Below are 19,736 nucleotides of genomic sequence, written 5' to 3' on the forward strand. Positions count from 1 at the left end.
TGTTCCAATTGAGTCAATGTTTAGCATTGATGCCAAATAATAGTTGCTGGAGGAGTGGCTCAGCAAAGTGGGCATGGATGAAACAAATTTCTTGTATTAATGTTACGGTAAATGTGATGAATCTTATGCTGGGTGCACACTGGTTAGACGAGACTGATTTGAACAACGTTAGTCATTGTTGTAGTATGGTGTAGTGCACACTAGTTAGTCAGACACATTTGCATGAGCCGTCCATATTCCCTGATGACAGATCATGCTGATTCCTTGGAATACATGATCACAAAAAAAATTCAAATATTCCGAAATATTTTTGGAATAAGTGCAAATTTATGAAGGTTTGTCGAAGCTCGATCACTTCATGTGAATATTGCTCATAATATTGCTTTATTTTCTCGCAGGTGGGGATATTTTTTTTCCAAATGACTTTCATTGTAGCGCTGTTTCTAAAGATAGTGTCAAAAATTTTCATTTCTTTTAGAAATGGCCTCAGTTCTTTTTTACTGGTATTTCGTTACTTGACACACACAGCCAAAACTAACTAAAAAATGCTCAAATATAAAAAATATTTAGAAGTTATTTGCATAGCAGAATATGCATGTGGCAGGGGTGGGAACTCTGCGCCAAAACATATCTTGCGCCATCCTGCTCCAATAGCGCATTTTTCTGCGCCAAATAGCGAATTTTGCTTCAAGATGCCCGGAATTTCGGAAGGACGCCAAAAAAATTTTGTTCCTGCTAGCCACGAAACGTTTCTTTACGAGAGAGAAGAGAGAGTTTTATTCCACTATACTTAAACTATCGGGCTTTCCATCGCGAAACCCCGATATTGTCCGTGATCGTGGAACTGAAGATGGTTTGCAATGCCTTTCAGCTTTAAAGTGCAAATTCGAGTGTTTCGGTTTAAAAAAAAAAGTCACTGGAAGCAGCAGAAATTACTGTAGTCGATTGTCATTGTGTTAAATCCCTGTGTTTCGTGAAGAAAATTTTCATTCCGGGAGTAAAAAGCGTATGTCCGCCGAATTACGAATGTTAGTTTAGAAACTTTGCCGAATAACGAGCGTTAAATCGCTAATTTTGCCGAATAACGAGCGTTAAATCGTCAATATCGCCAAATAGCGGATGTCAGATCGCCAATCTCGCCAGATAATGAGTGCTGAATCGCCAAACATCGAGTTGATTCTTCTAAAATTCTCTCCCATTTTGCAACAATTTCTTTCCAAGTATAAAAAAATTAAAAACTTATAAAATTTTTTTAGCTCATTTGAAGTGCTGCTGTTCCAGGCAGAAAATAGTGCCCTCAGTAAGCAAAAATCATCTTAAATAGACGGGTGCAAAAAAATTTTATGATAGCCGCTCTTTCAAACAAGGTGTCAAAAGCCTAAAACACCAAAAACAAAAATCAAGCTGACAAAAAGATGTTTGATAACAAAAGACAGTGCAGTTTTATTTTGAAAAGGGTTGAGGGTTAACGAAAATATTCTTGTTAATTTCACTGTTCCAATTTATAAATATCTGCTCCAAATCTCATATTTTGCTGCTCCGAAATGGACTTGGTCACTTCCCACCCCTGATGTGGCGATATGTTTTGTAAATGAAATATGCACTAACAAATAGAAAATTAAGCGTTTTAAAACGCTTTTTTTGCAGTGATTTTTTTAAATGCATATTTTCTATTTTTTGGTACATATTTTGGAATTTTTAATTTTTCAAATACAAAGGGGCCACGACAGGCAAATTGTCTAACGATGTGGCTGAAACAGCATACACCCATAAAAGATGTGTGAAGATTGCATTTAAAAATGCCAAAATATATACATATTGTGCCACTATATGTATATATTTGTGGCATTATTATACAAATCAGCTCTATAGCGAGAAGTGTAATGAGATTAATTATTCGTGCAGTTTATATAGGCATGGGGGGGGGGGCATTGCCCCCCAGCATCAGAGGTGGAGTCGACTGATCGAATGTATATAAATTGGCATAATGCAATATTTGTTGGTCTGTAGCGAGACTTTTTAACGGGGAGAGATCGGCCAACACCTACAGCAGAAAGCTTCCGCGACCTATAGTCATTGAATACCCTGTAAAAGATATTTCGCATACGTCGGACTTATATACGTCAGTCAATAGTCATTCAATGACTATTGGTGAAATGGACGGCTGACCAGTGACGTCAAGAGCTTCGTGCGGAGGCTTTCTGATGTCAATGTTGGCCGATCTTTCTGTTAGTCTCCACAGAGAGCGACAGGCTTACAAATAACTCAGTCATTACACTTCTGCAAGGGCGTACCGAGGGGGAGGGTCCGAAAAGAGATGGCCAAATCTCTTCTATCACTTTGGTCCCCGAATGAAATTTCTAGCTACGCCCCTGCACTTCTGACGATAGAGCTGATTTGTGCTCGGTTTTAAAGAATGAAGCCTAAGAACTCATCCGGTCCTGGCGGAGACCGGATGACGAAAGAAAGCCCTCTCACAAAATGGGCGAGCATGCTACCATTTACATGCATGCTACACTGCATGAAATAAGCAAGGCAGGGTGGTGTAGATCAGTGGTTCTCAACCTGGGGTCATATGGTCCCCTTGCAGTCCTGGAATATTTTAGGGGACCACGGGAGAAAATCAAAAGAAAGGTGATCCGCGACAGGTGGTCAAGGGAGTCATAGAGAGCTGTGAAGAGAAAAAAGCTTTATAAAAGTGAGAGACGGTTGAAAAATATTACTACTTTCAGAATTCATCAGATCCGTCCATAGAATCAGGGGCATCTTAACCCTTGGGTCTATGTGGGCATGACCAGTGTCTATAATGGAGGGGGGGGGGGACTATGATTTTCATATGTAAGCTCTTACTTCCAGCTAAGCATGGAGGGCCGCCAGAGCAACAGCTGATGTGTTGGGAGGGTCGTCCCGTATTTTACACAGACCGTTTTTTACAACATCATTTGACTCCTGGGAGAGATGGTAATCCACCATTTGAATCTGTGCTTAGCCAGGATTCCAGGAGATTCATCTGATTTATTAAAATTTCATATTCATAATAAAAAAAATAGAAAGTATCTCACTCTTGCATGAGGGTAAAGGGGGGGGGGTGCTGAATAGGACAGGGGGCCACGAGAAAAAAATTGGATCCATCTGTCACCACAGTGGTGGTCGGCTGAAGTTGGTTTTCTGTGGTTCCCAACTTCAAGGCACGAATGCGAGCCGATCTTCCCCTTTAAAAAGTCTCGCTACAGACAGTACAAATTTAATTCAAATCATAATACATCACTCACTTCACTTCTGAAATATAGATGGCGGCACTGAAAAATCAAGCACAACACTGCATACGCACTCAGACTGTAAAGTACACACATAGTTACACTTCCGGCACAACTCACAAGGTAGTAAATCGCCCATAGATGGTGATAGACCTGTGTTGTGCTCGGTTTGCAATTTTAAACTGTAATTCCCACCAAATGAGAAGAATTTTGAAAATTTCCAGTTTTGTCCCAGGATGCCCCTGTTTTCAACAACGGTTTCCGGGATTTGTCCCGATATTTTCCAGGCACCTCATCTGGTCACTCTACTCACGACAGATAGACAGGAATAAATATTCGGAGCAAAACATTACGTACGCAAAATGTTTTTAGATCAAATAGGCGATATATACATATAACTAAGAAGAAGAAATTAGATGACGAATAGCTAAAAGATATGAACAACAGTGAAACGATGAATTCCAAAATGTCTCAAAACTTATCAAGCCATTTCTTCATTCTTCTTCACATTTCAGAGAAAACCCAAAAGCTCCCCTAATCCTGAGAACCAGATGGAGCGTAGATTCGTTCTGGAGCCGGAGAGAGTGCGTCCGTCTTCCAAACAGTCCCGAAGAAAGATTAGGCGCTTCATTTCGGGTAGGAACAGTGCCGTCTTAAGGCATGGGCCCACATGCGAATAGGAGCCTCACAAAAATGAGATCTAGTTGAAATTTTCCAGAATTTGTTTGGTAGGGTCTCAGAAAAATCAGTTGGCCTGGGGGCCCATGATACTCTTAAGACGGCCCTGAATGCCGTGTGTTATGAAAGAGACACGAGATTTTTTTCCGATACAAATAATGAACATCTCCCACACAATACATATCTCTGTATTTCTTACAAACTCGAAACCAGTTTATTGCAGCATCCGTGCGTTCATTGAAATTAGTTACGCACAGAACATGCCGGATAAAAGCATGGGCCTACCAGGGCACGGCCCGCGCGGAACCTCAAGATAAGAAAGGCTTCACAAAAGAGAGATGTGGGTGGTTGAGATTTTCGAGAATTTGCCAGGTAGGGCCTCAGAAAAATCATTTGGCCCGGGGGCTCACGATGCTCTTAACGCGGCCCTGGGTAGGAACCCTTCTTTGACTTGTATCGTTGCCTTGACGTTGGCGATTGGCTCAACTTCCAAGACTATTTATTCGTTCGTGAAAAAAAAGACAGCAACAATCGACTACATACATCTACATCTAGAGCAGCGGTTCTCAACCGGTGCTCCGCGGCCGCTCGAGGGAAATAAAAACAGTAAAATTAGAAAAATAGTAAAAATAAATCTAAGTTTGAATAATTAAAAAAAATTGGCCTACGGGGCCCCGCCATAGAATTTTTTTACGTAAAAGGGCTCCACACGAGTCAAAAAAGGTTGAGAAATGCTGATCTAATTTTTTTATAGAGTAAAATTTTAATATTCCAAAGCCAAATGGTACCCCTAGACAAGAGTGACCATACGTCCCGTATTTCCGGGAGAGTCCCGATGTTTTCTATTTTTCTAGCCGTCCTGACTTTTTGGCAAAAGTGTCCCGGTTTTTCCCGTATTTCACGCGAAGCCTACTTGAATTTTTGTTCTTTATTGAAGTCAAAGATTGACATTATTTTTCAACTCATAAATTATTTTATGATAATTACAACTACACTCATGTCCATAAATTAAGGATAATTCAGAATCACACGGAAATCGAAATCTAAAGTGAAAATTTCACCTGTAGAATTATCACACACATCTGCGAGAATGATATGCAAATTTCAGGAAGCCACCAGATGATGCCGATAGTACGTCACAATGACGAGAGTGTAAGAGGGGGGGGGGGGGGGCAAAGCGGTTCAAGATTCTTTAATACAGCTTTGGGGGGGGGGGGTTATATAAGGAATGGTGGCAAAGAAGTGAAATTGTTCACAAGAGTTCTGTGCCATAAGCGAATAGTTATGACACAGAGGACGCATGTGGATGGTTTTTTACGTGGTAGAATTATCGGCCGCCTGGAATGTGGGCGTACTCAGATGGAAGTATCCGAGGAACTTGGAATTGCCCAAAGTGTCATCTCTAGGCTTTGGCAACGATTCCAAGATAACGCAAATGTCAGTAGACGTTACAGTACAGGTCGCCCTCGAGTTACAACGCCGAATGAAGACCGGTATTTGGCAGTAACTGCCAAAAGAAGCAAACGGAGCAAAGCATCCGGCCTGTCTCGTCAGCTATCTGCAGCCACGGGTACCACAGTTTCAAGGCAAACCGTGTACAGACGTTTGGGAGATATTGGTCTATACCAATGTTTCCCAAAGTGGGCAATATCGCCCCCTGGTGGGCGATGGAAAGGGCCAAGGAAGCGATAGAAGCCACGGGTATAACATAGGATCCTATGGGTTCGCTTGAGTTGGGGGGCGATGAGGGAAAAATTTATCTGAAGAAGGGGGCGATGGAACAAAAAGGTTTGGGAAACTATGGTCTATACGCTCGCAGGCCTGTCAGACGTGTTCCGCTCACGGCAACTCACTGTCGGCAGCGATTAGCCTGGAGTAGAGAACATGCAATGTGGACATCGTCACAGTGGGCTTGCGTGATGTTTTCCGACGAGTCCAGGTTTAGCTTGCAGTCTGATTCACGTCGGACTTTCATATGGAGAACCTTTCATATGGAGAACGCCAGGTACACAACATCATTGAACGACACCGTTACGGTGGTGCAGCGTTTGGGGTGGAATTATACTGGGTTCCAGAACAGATCTGCATGTTCAAACCGGAACCATGAAAGCCCAAATTTATCGGGACATCATTCTGGAACAACATGTACGTTTGTTTAGGGGTGCCATGGGCGCAGAATTTGTGTTTATGGATGACGACGCCCGTCGTCACCGAGCAAACATCGCAAACGAATGCCTTGAATCTGAGGATATAACCCCGTATGGAATGGCCAGCATTCTCACCTGACTTGAATCCGATAGAATAGAGCATGTGTGGGACATGCTTGGCCGACGAGTTGCAGCCCGTCAACCACCTTCTACATATGTACCGGAACTTCAGAGAGCATTGCTTGCTGAGTGGAGTGATCTTCCCCAAGATCAGATCGAAAATTTGATACTCAGCATGCCTAGGCGTTGTACGGATTGTATTTCATCGCATGGGAGACATACAATGTATTAACCATCATACGAACCATGTAATAGTAAGTTTTTGTAAAGGAGATATTTTTTACAATTGCTTCAGGGAGCAAAAATCGTAGTTTTTATGAATGGTATCGTACATACAACATCGTTTTTGTTCTTTATCTTTTGTTTAATAAATGGGCTTTATAAATAAGTAACGTTTGTTTTGTTTCTGAACCTTTATTTGCCGGAGCTGGCATTATCCTTAATTTATGGACACGAGTGTATATATGAGAATATTAATCTCCCACATTTGCCTTGGTAAACGTTTTTTTTTTTTTAGTGGAATACATTTTAATCCACTGCAATTTGCAGTTTTGCATCATTTCCCGCCATTGTGATTTTTCCGTAATTTCAACAATATTTGGCAACTTTGGTTTTGGCATCGTTTTTGGCGATGTCCCGTATTTCTCTCTAGAAAATATGGTCAGCCTAGTGATGACAAAATTAATTTACAGGACAAAAAAATGTCTTCCATTTCAGCAGTTGTGGCATAAATTAATTTATTTTTTTTGAATCAGTTGTTTGTAACGCAGAATAAAATTTCCATTTGTTTTTAATGTTGTTTGAACGACAATGGAAAATCCACTTCACTTTTTTATATTCGTCAAATCAACGATTAAAATTATCTTCCCAACACAGAAATTAGACTACAAATAAGAATCATATTACACATATTTGTGATGAAGCTTTGTCGAGAAGCTATCCCTACTTATATAAGAAAACTATGTATAAATTTTTTTTATTTTGTCTCGTGTGTGTATATATATAGTTTTAGTTTATACAACTACTACTAAACCACACATACACCTCGTCCTTATTCCTCTGCGGAACCTCTAACGAACTGGTACATGTGGGAATGTTCGTGTACGTGTAGTGAAACCTGACGTGAAGTTTGTTTCAGTGTACTGCTTGTTATGTGTAGTCACACTGGAGAAACCGCGAGACACTCAGGCTCTGTCGCAAGAAGCAACGCAAGCACTTCGGAGCTGATCTCCCCATTAAAAAGTCTCGCCACAGAGAGCAACAGGACTACAACGATAAATGATTCAATCATTACACTTCACTCATAGTTAGAAAAACTGGTGGCAGATGGTTCCGAAGTGCTTACGTTGCTTCTTGCGACAGAGCCTGGGTGTCTCATGGTTTCTCCAGTGTGACGCATATCTCTATTCACAGGTTTGATTTCGGTGGAAACAAAAAAAAAAGGCAGAAACGCGAGGCATACTATGCCTTTGACGCCTCCAGAACGTCGGCCAATCATACCTGACATAAAAAGAGTCTTGCACCACGTGATTTACATCGTACGCGGCGTAAAAAAACCTACTCCTAGGAAAAGCCCGGCTTAACTGTGAATGCCGGAGAGAGGGTATTCTTCCATTACAACCATACATTTGAGCATTTGCATAAATGCTTATTCAATTGAATTTATGCCTCTGGGGTGTTACATATTTTCTTCAGAGTAATGTCCATACATAATAGTTTTTTCTTTATTTGAAACAAGGTGTGAGAAAAGAAACAAGCAAAAGAAGCTAATTTGGTGTCGAATAAGTATAGGATGGTTAAACGGGAGTACCGGACAGAGCGCATAGCCACACAATTTCAGCATGATACTGAGTGATTATACGGCCTTTTAGTGTTTTCTATACACTTTCTTTGGGGAGAGGGATTGCCAGTTGCAGCATGTCTCGTGGCTAGAGCCTACTTATTTTAAAATATTCAGAGAGGTCTGTTCAGCCAAAATTTGGGTCAGTTTTCGGACCTTTCAACAAATTCTGGATCTGAAAAACGGACCTTTCACAAAATAAAAATGAATGAAGCAATGGATTTGCCATTTTATTTCTTTTGTGACTTTCTTGTTTTTGTATCTGCACATTGATTGGCCAATACACAGTCATTGCTGAATTTTCTAAATGGGCAATATTGATCATGACGGGTAGAATCACTATTCAAAGTAAAAACATTTAGGTACGAAAAAATGGTTTTTTTTAACATCAAAAAGGCGGGAGACATGGTCAACACTCGTTTTTAAGTGCCCTTATAAAAATGAATAATATTTCATGAAATCAAAAGTTCATAAATGGGAAAGACGTTTAAAGGAATAGTACATTGTATATTGTTTGGGACTATAAGATTAGTTCATAAATTCAAGTGTCAACTGTATAACCAAGGAAGAAATAAGATGGGAAATAGCTGAAAAATATGAACATCAAGTGAAATGATTATATAATTCAAAAATATCTTGAAACTTGTTAAGCCCTTTATTCTATTTGTTCAAACTCATGAAAAGTTCTGCGAAAAACAATTCCTTGTCTGCTTCTAGACTAACTGCATTTTTTTTTTCAGCTGCTTTACATACGCACAAAAATCTGGGACCCTGAAACTAGAAACCACCCCTGAGCCTGAGAACGAGATGAAGAGTAGATTCCTTCTGAATGTTGTAATCTGAGAGAGTGCGCCCGTCTTCCAACTGCTTGCCTGCAAAGATGAGACGCTGCTGATCAGGAGGGATCCCTTCCTTGTCTTGTATCTTCGCCTTGACATTCTCAATAGAGTCACTCGGCTCCACTTCAAGAGTGATAGTCTTGCCTGCAGCCATATTTAAAATAAAATTTTAAAATTTAAACTACAGAAAGTATGTGAATCATATTATTACAAATTACTTAAATTACATTTAACTTAATGCATTGCATAAGAATATTTAAAATAACAATCTTTGTTAGAAAATAACCCATTTCCATAAAATTGAGACTTTAATACAGTCTGCACTTGTTATAATAGCCCCCATCATACTGTCAAAAACAAATCTTATATCGGGTGGTTATTATATCGAAAGGAAAACATTTAGGACATATCGTAATGGAATGTTCGCTATAAGCATAAATAGACACTTAAGCTGCAGTTGCTACTCGGTTTTACAAATTCATTAATTATGAATTAGTACTCTGACCCCAAATCTGGTTTAATTTCTTTGAACGTATTTCCTATTTATGAACTCTTGATTTTGCAGACTATTTATTCATACAGCGAGAATCAACTACAGCATCTTACATATAGAGAAAATCTCAATTTTCCCAAGGCAAATTGTATACTTAGACTACCTCATAAGGTACTGAAAACTTAGTTAATCCTAACTTATTTAACTCTTGAAACTGGTCCCATTGTTAATGATGATTGCTGAATCACAATTTTTCCCCTCACACGTACAGAAAGGGTACATTTGACTATTTGTGTAGCCGAAGGGTTAAAAACAACATAAAGTACTAACCAGCACATGCACCTCATAAACATTCCACCGAGGAATTTTTAATGATTTGGTACATGCATGTGTATACACATTTGAGAATCCTGATCTAACGCTACTATTTATCTAGTATATTACCATAGGTTCTGGTGCTATATTATGTTTGGCATCATATTAAATAGCGATTGAGCTTGTGCATTTAATATATTGAGACTTTTTTAACATGAAGTTCTTAAAATGATGTATAGATTGGCATACTAATACATGTTATACTTTTATTTTCAATGCTTCATCAACAGGCGGATGTCTGGGGCACCAAATTCAATTGTTGTTAACCCATAATCATAAAGGCAAGTACAAAAACCAATGTTCGTGATGTATTCATGCAAGAAAGACAGAAAAGCTCACATTGGTCACATAGGAAAAAAGTGGTCTTAAGAATAAATTTTAAAAAGTTCAACATGAAACTTGCTAGAAGTGACTTTTGGAAGATATGACACAGGTGTTTTCAATCTTATACACATTTCAGGTCACATTGAAAATTTAATGCAGCCTGCAAGCCACTAAGCTATACTGAACATATATATTATCATTATGCTGCATTAATTAATCTTTTTATGTGCTCTCCTTGATGCAATTTGAATTTAATTTTGATATTGGTATATTTCGTTGAAATTGCCCCAATTAAAAATCTTCCAAAAGATTTTTTAAATACATTAACAGGAAGTATGACAAGTATCCTCAATTGAGGACAGCAAAATATAATGGCATATTTGAAAAAAAAAGTTCGAGTGAAACAAAATTGAGAATTGTTATTCATATTTTAGTTTAATCTAAATAAGTAATTACAAAATAATTACTTGCATGAAAATAGCAATGTAATGTTGACAATATAAGGTGGAAAATAAAATTACCCACAAGATAATAAAATACACTAACTTCAAAAGTTTAATGCTAAACCAGAAATGGCTTCTTAAGAATTTTTATTATTTTTTCGATGCCAATCTCTGAGTAGGATTGCCATCTACATGTGCTAAACTATACATCTAGCTTCAAGGCTAAAAATTTTACATAAAGCTAAATCTTCAGATGGTTTAATTTACAAAAAAGTTGGTGGGCAACAAAGAGATCAGTGTTGGGGTGACAGGGTCATGTGTTGAAAACTCCTTACCTTACAAGTTAAAAAAAAAAACTTAGTATCGGGAATGCTATGAAAGAGTTTAGCCTCCATATTTCTATATTCAAAACCATAAAATGCAGTAGTTTTCAACAAGCATGCAGCATTTTAACAGCATAAGATTTCCTCCCAAGACGATTATTGTTCTGATTAAACCCCTCTTCCTCCCCCCCCCCCCCCACCCAACATGAGACTTTCCAGGAAAAAACATTTTTGAAATCTTAACTGAAGACAAGACTAGAGAGGGAATATCCTCATGTAAACCTATTTGAATAAACTGAAGATTTGTTCAGAGCATATAGAAGCTATCCTTCCCCATTCTCTTCAACTGCATAAGTGCTGCGCTCAATGGGTGTCTTATGATTAGAATGATGTAAAAAAACTGGCAAGAGTTGATCGGTACAAGATTATGCAGAGAAAAATTCATAGCATTTTAGAAATATTAAACACAAAACTAGGATTTACATGCGTGAGCCAAAACCCACGAAGCAATCAGTGATAGAATAAGGAACCTCTACCACAAGCAAACAGAAAAAATTAGAAAGAGATGATGGAGTGACTTTTCTGTGAAGATGAACACATAAGGAAAAACCAATGAACAGTAATGCTACGCACAAGTTTGTTCTGAACAACATTCAAAGAACTGAAACTCGAGGTCAACTTTATCATGACAATGCACCAGCCCTCATTTCAGTCATGAGATTGGGGTTTTTTTGCAACAAAACATCAGTTGGAATATTGCCTCATCCGGCTTACTTGACTGACATGGGGTTTTTGTGACTTCTTTTATTCTCCTACATTGACAGGGGAAAAAATGTTAAACCCTAGGTTTTCTTTATTTAAATGCAAGAGGAAGAGAAACACAAAGCACTGAATAAAATTCCAACATTGTCTGTGAGCTTCAAAACATGGTTCAATCGAATGATAAATTATACTGAAGAGTTAAATTGAGTCTATTCCAAAACAAAATGTTTTTAATACGATTAAATACTTGACGTTTGGGTTAACCCAAACGTCGAGTATTTAATCGTATTATCAAACCCAAAAGGTAATCCATTTCTAAAATGTTTTTAGATTGAGTTTGATATTGGTTGCAGAATTTATACATCAACTTCTCAAACCATCTCTTGCATCAGATTAAAACACTCACTAAGCCCAGATTTTAATTTTCAAAAGATTCCAATACTAGCACATATTAAATCGCAACAGATACAAGAAATAAATAATTAATGTACTAGTTCAATTACCTGTAAGGGTCTTCACAAAAATCTGCATGCCTCCTCGGAGCCTGAGCACAAGATGGAGCGTAGATTCTTTTTGAATGTTATAATCTGAGAGGGTACGACCATCTTCCAACTGCTTCCCAGCAAAGATAAGACGTTGCTGGTCAGGTGGAATGCCTTCCTTATCCTGGATCTTAGCCTTGACATTCTCGATAGTGTCACTTGATTCCACCTCCAATGTTATGGTTTTGCCTGGAACGGTCAGAAATTGTATAAAATACTAAAGTTATTGAGCACGTGCCACTGAAAATGAGATTACCAAACTCACCTCTTGTTCTCATAGCTCACTTATTGCCATAGTATAGAAACATTCTGTGCACATAGTAAATAAAATAATGCATTAAAAAACAATTACCAGTCAGAGTTTTAACGAAGATCTGCATGCCACCCCTAAGCCTCAATACCAAATGAAGAGTGGATTCTTTCTGGATGTTGTAATCTGAGAGGGTTCGGCCGTCTTCCAACTGCTTGCCTGCAAAAATTAGACGCTGCTGATCAGGAGGGATCCCTTCCTTGTCCTGGATCTTAGCCTTGACGTTCTCAATTGTATCACTTGACTCAACCTCCAGAGTGATAGTCTTGCCCGTAAGAGTCTTGACGAATATTTGCATGCCTCCTCGGAGCCTGAGCACAAGGTGAAGAGTAGATTCTTTCTGAATGTTGTAATCCGAGAGGGTACGCCCATCTTCCAACTGCTTCCCAGCAAAGATGAGACGCTGCTGATCAGGTGGAATGCCTTCCTTGTCCTGGATCTTAGCCTTGACATTCTCGATTGTGTCACTTGGCTCAACTTCCAAAGTGATGGTTTTTCCAGTCAGGGTTTTGACAAAGATTTGCATGTTGTATCTAGAAATGAAAAATCATTGACATTTAATACTAACAGTCCTTGATTAATACAGTCTAATATTAATCTCTTTATACCAAAATATTTCCACAACTACCTCATTACAACCAGGGTTTAAGCTGGATAAAAAATTTCTTTCACAAAAAAGCGAAAATGTGGGGAAAAAAAATGCTACAATGCTAAGGGGCCATTCCTGTATTACGTCAGCAGATTTTTAGCCCTTTTTGACCCCTCCATCCCTTGTCAGCAAAATTTAGTCAGCAGCTTAGAATATTTCATACCTTAAAAAAGGGTGGTTGATGACGTAGGCAACCTTCAAACCTCTCCCCTCTTGTCATCAAAAGTCAGCAAATCGGAACCCCCCCCACCGATGCTGACGTAATACTGGAATGACCCCTAATGTAATGATTGAGGGTTGGATGTCTACTCGTTGTGTACCTCCTGTATGCATTTTTGGGAAAGTGACTACTACTTTTTTCGCATTCTATGATTTTCTTTCGCATTTTGCAAAAAATACGACCGTAGCTTAAACCCTGAGTACAACACTTATCCTGTTACTAACACAATGCACAGCATTATTCATGAAACAAATAGTTGCTACACCAGCTCAAATTGCAACCATAGACAACCAATGTGAGCATATTTGACATTTCACCGATGAATTTTCACTTTTGTGAAAAAATGCTAAGCAACAAGGATTTTAAGCCTTTCAAGATGACACGATTGCATGAGGCATATCATTGAGAGTATCAATAACGAAGACAACAGTACTTGTTGGTTGCAGACATTTTAGAATAATTAGAGTGACTTGAGTGATGTGGAACAGCACTACGGGCCACTCAAGTGCACTGTTGATACGCTGCAAATCATTAAAGTTCAAGAGATCTGTAAATCAGGCTTTAAGCTACGGTCGCATTTTTCACAAAATGCGAAAGAAAATCGTAGAATGTGAAAAAAGTAGTAGCCACTTTCGCAAAAATGCGTACAGGATTACGCAACGAGTAGACATCCAACCATAAATTATTACATTAGGGGTCATTCAAGTATTGCGTCAGCATCAGGCGGGAGGGGGGGGGGGGGTTTCGGATTTGCTGACTTTTGATGGGGGGGGGGGGGGGTTTGAAGGTTACTTACGTCATCAACCACCCTTTTTGAAGATATGAAATATTCTAAGCTGCTGACTAAATTATGCTGACAATGGCTAAAAACCTGCTGACGTAATACTTGAATGGACCCTTAGCATCGTAGCATTTTGTTCCCCCCCCCCCTATTTTCGCTTTTTTGCGAAAGGAATTTTTTATCCAGCTTAAACCCTGCTGTAAATAAGCCATGGGGCCCCATGAGGGCGATATTCATTGACATGGTTTAAACTGTAGTCACAAATTTTAATGAAAAATCTGAATTTAACCAATCCGTGTCGATTTCCTCCTACCTATAAATTATAACTACAGTTTAAACCATGTCGGTAAGTACTATTGTTAATCTAGTAGTCCCCCAATAGTATTTCACTTAATCTTGTTCGCCCCTCAGAGTGTGTATTATGTTACATATGTGTGGCAACGTTCTTTTTGTTTACCTTTTGTAGTTTGTATTCTCTTTGTCTTTCCTTATGAAGGTACTACCATTTTTCCTGTCTAAATAAAATGTTTGAAGTTACTTTAGGTTATGGGGACCAGTGCTCGGTTAATGCAAGTTAGTGAGTCTGAATAAATATATTAAAATGGAAACCACCAGAGTTTCAAGTTGTATACAGCCACTATCCAAAGAAAACTATGACACCTGGAAGGTTCAGGCACAAGCTTTACTTATTAAAAGTAAACTGTGGGATTATGTGAATGGGAAAATCACAGAACCAGCTGAAGATGAGGAGAGACAAAACTGGCTTGACAAAGATCTAGAGGCAAGATCTGATTTGTTGCTTATCATCAGCCCTACAGAACTGAAACAAGTAAAAAATTGTGTTACATCCAAAGATGTATGGGATACACTAAAAGGTATCTATCAAAGTTCTGGTCCTGCAAGAAAAGCAACTTTGTTAAAAAAATTGATATTATTAAAGATGCAAGAGAAAGCTGGTGCAAGAGAGTATCTCAATGCATTTATGGACACTGTAGACAAATTGATAGATATGGATGTTACAATCCATGATGACCTGCTGTGTGTAATGATGTTATACAGTCTTCCAGAATCATTCGAGAACTTTCGGGTTGCAATAGAGTGCAGAGATGAATTGCCACGACCAGAAGACCTGAAAATAAAGATAATTGAGGAAAGTGAAGCAAGGAGCTCGCATTCCAAGGCTGAAAGGCAACCTGAAGATGCATTTTATGGAAAAGGGAAATCACACCACAGGTTTCGGCATACAAAAGCATTATCAAGTGAAAAAGAAAAACGATTTCGATGCCACAAGTGCCAAAAGCCTGGACATTTTACTCGGGACTGCTGGTCAAAGAATGTAAAAAAAAGATAACTCTTCCTTTAAAGCAGAAGAGAAGTGTCTGTCATCACTTGTAGACAAACCACAAGCCAAATCATCCTGGTGTTTGGATAGTGGAAGCACATCTCACATGTGTTGTGATGACTCCAGTTTCAAAAATCTCATCGAGGACCATGATATTGGAATGATAAATCTAGCGGTTGTAGGTCAAAACACTAAATTCCAAGGAAAGGGAACTATAGAACTGAAATCAAACAGAGACTCTACAGTTACATTGAAGAATACGCTGTATGTTCCTGAACTGATGACAAATTTATTATCTGTGAACAAATCAATTACTGTCATTTTTAAAAGGAATGAAGCTCTTGTTAAAAACCAAAAAGGAGAAATAGCTTTGATTGTACCCAAGAAAAATGGTCTGTACACATACGATGCTAGTAATCGACCAGAAAATTCAAGGTATACAGTAGAATCCTGGCACAAGAAACTAGGTCATATCAATGAAGTCGACCTGAAATCTGCACAAAGAAACAATGCAGTTCAAGGAATGTATTTTAATCTGAATGAAAAACTGAATGACTGTGAAGCGTGCATTCAAGGAAAGATGACAAAAGTCCCATTTGAGAGAAGAACAGATCCAAAAGAACTGGACTTGTTAGAGATTGTGCATTCAGATGTTTGTGGGCTGATGCGAGTAACATCTCCTGGCTGATCAAAATACTTTGTAACCTTTATTTATGAAAGTTCTAGATATTGTAAAGTGTACTTCCTGAAACACAAAAATGAAGTGCTGAAATTCTTCAAAGAATATAAAAATGAAGTTGAAAATCACACTGGCAAAAAGATTTGCAACACTTGCAAGTTTTTTCACACTGCAAACATTTGCAGAGTGACAATGGAGTTGGAGAATACTGTAGTACTGAATTCAGTGAATTCCTAAAAGCATGTGGAATCAAGAGAAGATTATCTGCACCATATACGGCAGAACAAAATGGTCTAGCTGAGAGGAAAAACAGAACTCTTCTAGATAAAGCAAGATGCATGCTAATTGAATCTAAAGCTCCACCTTCACTTTGGGCTGAAGCCATCAATACTGCAAATTATTTATGTAACAGAACGCCTTCAAGAGTGATTAATCATAAAACACCTTTTGAAAGATGGAGTGGAAGAATTCCATCTGTAAAGCATCTACAAGTTTTTAGATCAAAGACTTATGTCCTAGACAAGAAAATGAAAAAGGGGAAGTTCGATCCAAGAGGTAATGTTGGCATGTTTGTAGGTTATGCTGAATATTCAAAAGCTTATAGAATATGGATGAATAACAAAAAGCAGATAGAAATAGCCAGAGATGTGAAAGCACTGAACACTTTCTACAATGACAAGAACTCAAGTAATGTTGACGACCTTCTAGAAAGAAATCAAAAAATGTCCAACAAAACAGAATTTCAAGTTCCTGTCCCAAATGAAAATATAGGTGAAGTATTTGATGTTGTGTTAAACTCTGATCAAGATGAATCCTCAGAATCTGATGAAAATCAACATATTGATGGAGATGATCCAGACCAACCTGATGGAATTGAAGATAAGAATGAAACTAGAATCCAAAGAACAAGAAGACAGCCGATTTGGTTCAATGACTATGAAATGTCAGCTTATTGTGAATTGAAAGAAGCACTCAAACGTCCTGATGCTCAGTTATGGATTGATGCTATGAAAAAGGAAATTATTTCACATTTAAAAAATGATACTTTTGAAATTGTTCAAAAGCAAAATTTGATGAACATTATTGGATGTAAGATGGTTCTGAAGAACAAGTACAAGTCTAATGGAGATCTTGAGAGAAGAAAAGCTCGCTTAGTTGCAAAAGGTTATGACCAACGCCAAGAACTTGATTACAATGAAACATATGCTCCTGTAGCGAAGTTAAGTTCAATTAGGCTATTACTGGCATTAGCTGTTGAAGATTTGGATTTGCATCAACTAGATGTTTCAACAGCATTTCTAAATGGAGAAATTGATGAGGACATTTTCATGGAAAAACCAGAGATGCTTGAAAAACTTGTCTTTGAAATAATGCTGGAACACAGCTCAGACACTGATCAAACAGTCTTCATGAAACACATAGTCTGTCATTTGAGAAAGGCATTATATGGACTGAAACAAGCAAGTCATCAATGGTTCACAAAACTTGACAAAAAACTCAAGGAACTTGGGTTTCAATCACTAAATGCTGATCCATGTTTATACTCTTCATTGAAAGGGGGAGAGAAAACTATTGTTGCAATATATGTGGATGATCTTATTATAGCCACGAATAAGGTCCAACAATTTGAAAAATTGAAAATTGAACTTATGAAATCCTTCGAAATGCATGACTTAGGTGAACTCCAGTACTGTCTTGGAATCGAATTCAAACGTAAAGATGGAAAAATAATAATGTCTCAACAAAAGTACATTACAAGTATTCTTGAAAGATTTGGAATGTCAGAATGTAAGCCAATATCTACTCCGATGGAATCATCTCAAACTGTCAAAAGGAAAAAATATAACATCTGAATATCCGTATCAAAGCCTTATTGGTTCACTTATGTATTTATCTGTAGGTACTCGACCTGACATCACATACGCTGTTAGCTATTTGAGCCAATACAATAATTGCCATGAAAAATCACATTGGATGGCAGCAAAAAGAATTCTCAGATATTTACAAGGTACCAAGAATCTATCATTAGTATACCAAAAGAATGGGAAGATGATAGTTGGATATGCTGATGCAACATGGGCTTCATGTAGTGAAGATTGTAAGTCCTACACTGGTTACTGTTTCAAGTTTGGAGGTTCTGCTATATCATGGGAATCAAGGAAACAGAGAACCGTGGCTCTGTCATCATGTGAAGCTGAATATATGTCCCTTACAGAAGCTACCAGAGAAGCGATTCATCTGAAAGAACTGATAAATGAATTGGGACTGAATCAAAGCCAGATAATTATATATAATGACAATAAATCAGCAAACAACATGTCAAGAAATCCAATTGTTAGTTCAAAATCGAAACATATTAACATCAAAGAACATTTTATTCGAGAAAAGGTGGCATCTGGTGATGTATCAATGAAGTACAAGCCCACTGAAGAAATGGAAGCAGACATTTTGACAAAAAGTTTAACACCTCAAAAATTGTTCATGTTTCGAAAAATGTTAGGACTCAATTGACTCTTCAGTGTGAGGGGGAGTATTGTTGATCTAGTAGTTCCCCCAATAGTATTTCACTTAATCTTGTTCACCCCTCAGAGTGTGTATTATGTTACATATGTGTGGCAACGTTCTTTTTGTTTACCTTTTGTAGTTTTGTATTCTCTTTGTCTTTCCTTATGAAGGTACTACCATTTTTCCTGTCTAAATAAAATGTTTGAAGTTACTTTAAGTACCACCGTAGATGACCTCAAACCGCACCACGTGGGTCATTTCAAGTGGTCTGTGAATATCTACAGGACCCTTGTGATGTAGAAATGAGCAGACATGTGTGAAACTGCACACCGTAGGTCACCCGATTGATCTGTAAATGTGCCCCCGCTTAGTTCATTTTTACAAAATTGGATTTGAGGTCACGGTCTCAATAAGCGCAGACAGGGGGGGGGGGGGCAATCCATTATTTTTCACGGGGGCACTCCGAAAATAATTTATATCGTAAATAGAAACTACAAAAATAAAAAAAATTCGATTTACCCAGGGGCCCCTGCGAATTAAATTCCCCATGTTGGGAGATACGAGAGCTAATTCTGAAACCTAATGTCCACGTATACGGAGACTTGAACCTGGACCGCATCGACCAGCAAATTTTATCAATGGAATTTACGTTCATTTAACAACTCGGGAAATTAAATAAATCGACATTTGAATTAATAAATGGATAATTAATTAATCGGCTCACCCAAACTGATATCTTCCGATCACAGCAGAGAAATCTGACGCGGCCTACTTACAATCAACGCACCACACGAATTGCTTCTGGCTTCCAAAAATAAAACCTCAATAATAACTGCTACAGAAACCGCTAAACTGGAACGTTCTAAAACTATTGACCGTCGATAAGACTCGCGATGTGAGAAAGCTGACGACTGCACGAGAAATAACCTTAATAATAATCTCAAGTCAAGTCTTCTGGATTTCTGACCATATATTATCGAATACTTCCATTCGTTGTCTTTTTTGTGACTGGCCATACTTTACTGGAACAAAAACGGGACATTCCGCTAAATACGTAGTTTAAGTACAGTATGGGCGAAAAGTCCGTAAAAACTTTGGAAATTCATA

At 38.2% G+C, this 19,736-nt stretch overlaps 1 protein-coding gene across 1 annotated transcript; it reads right to left on the minus strand.

Annotated features, from left to right (window-relative positions):
- Positions 1 to 8,678: 8,678 nt before the first annotated feature.
- LOC149068874 (polyubiquitin-B) lies at positions 8,679 to 19,562 on the minus strand. The gene is made up of 4 exons (XM_089250476.1): positions 19,354 to 19,562; positions 12,496 to 12,986; positions 12,105 to 12,332; positions 8,679 to 9,025 (listed from the first exon to the last, which is right to left on the minus strand). The coding sequence occupies exons 2-4, from the start codon at positions 12,977 to 12,979 to the stop codon at positions 8,820 to 8,822; spliced, it is 918 nt and encodes a 305-aa protein (XP_089106602.1). The 5' UTR covers positions 12,980 to 12,986; positions 19,354 to 19,562; the 3' UTR covers positions 8,679 to 8,819.
- Between the last annotated feature and the right edge of the window lie 174 nt (positions 19,563 to 19,736).

The sequence above is a fragment of the Pholcus phalangioides genome, unplaced genomic scaffold (genome assembly GCF_987345545.1).
Source record: "Pholcus phalangioides strain wild (caught in Gottingen) unplaced genomic scaffold, Ppha-v1.0 ptg000024l_1, whole genome shotgun sequence".
Taxonomy (NCBI): Eukaryota; Metazoa; Arthropoda; class Arachnida; order Araneae; family Pholcidae; genus Pholcus; species Pholcus phalangioides.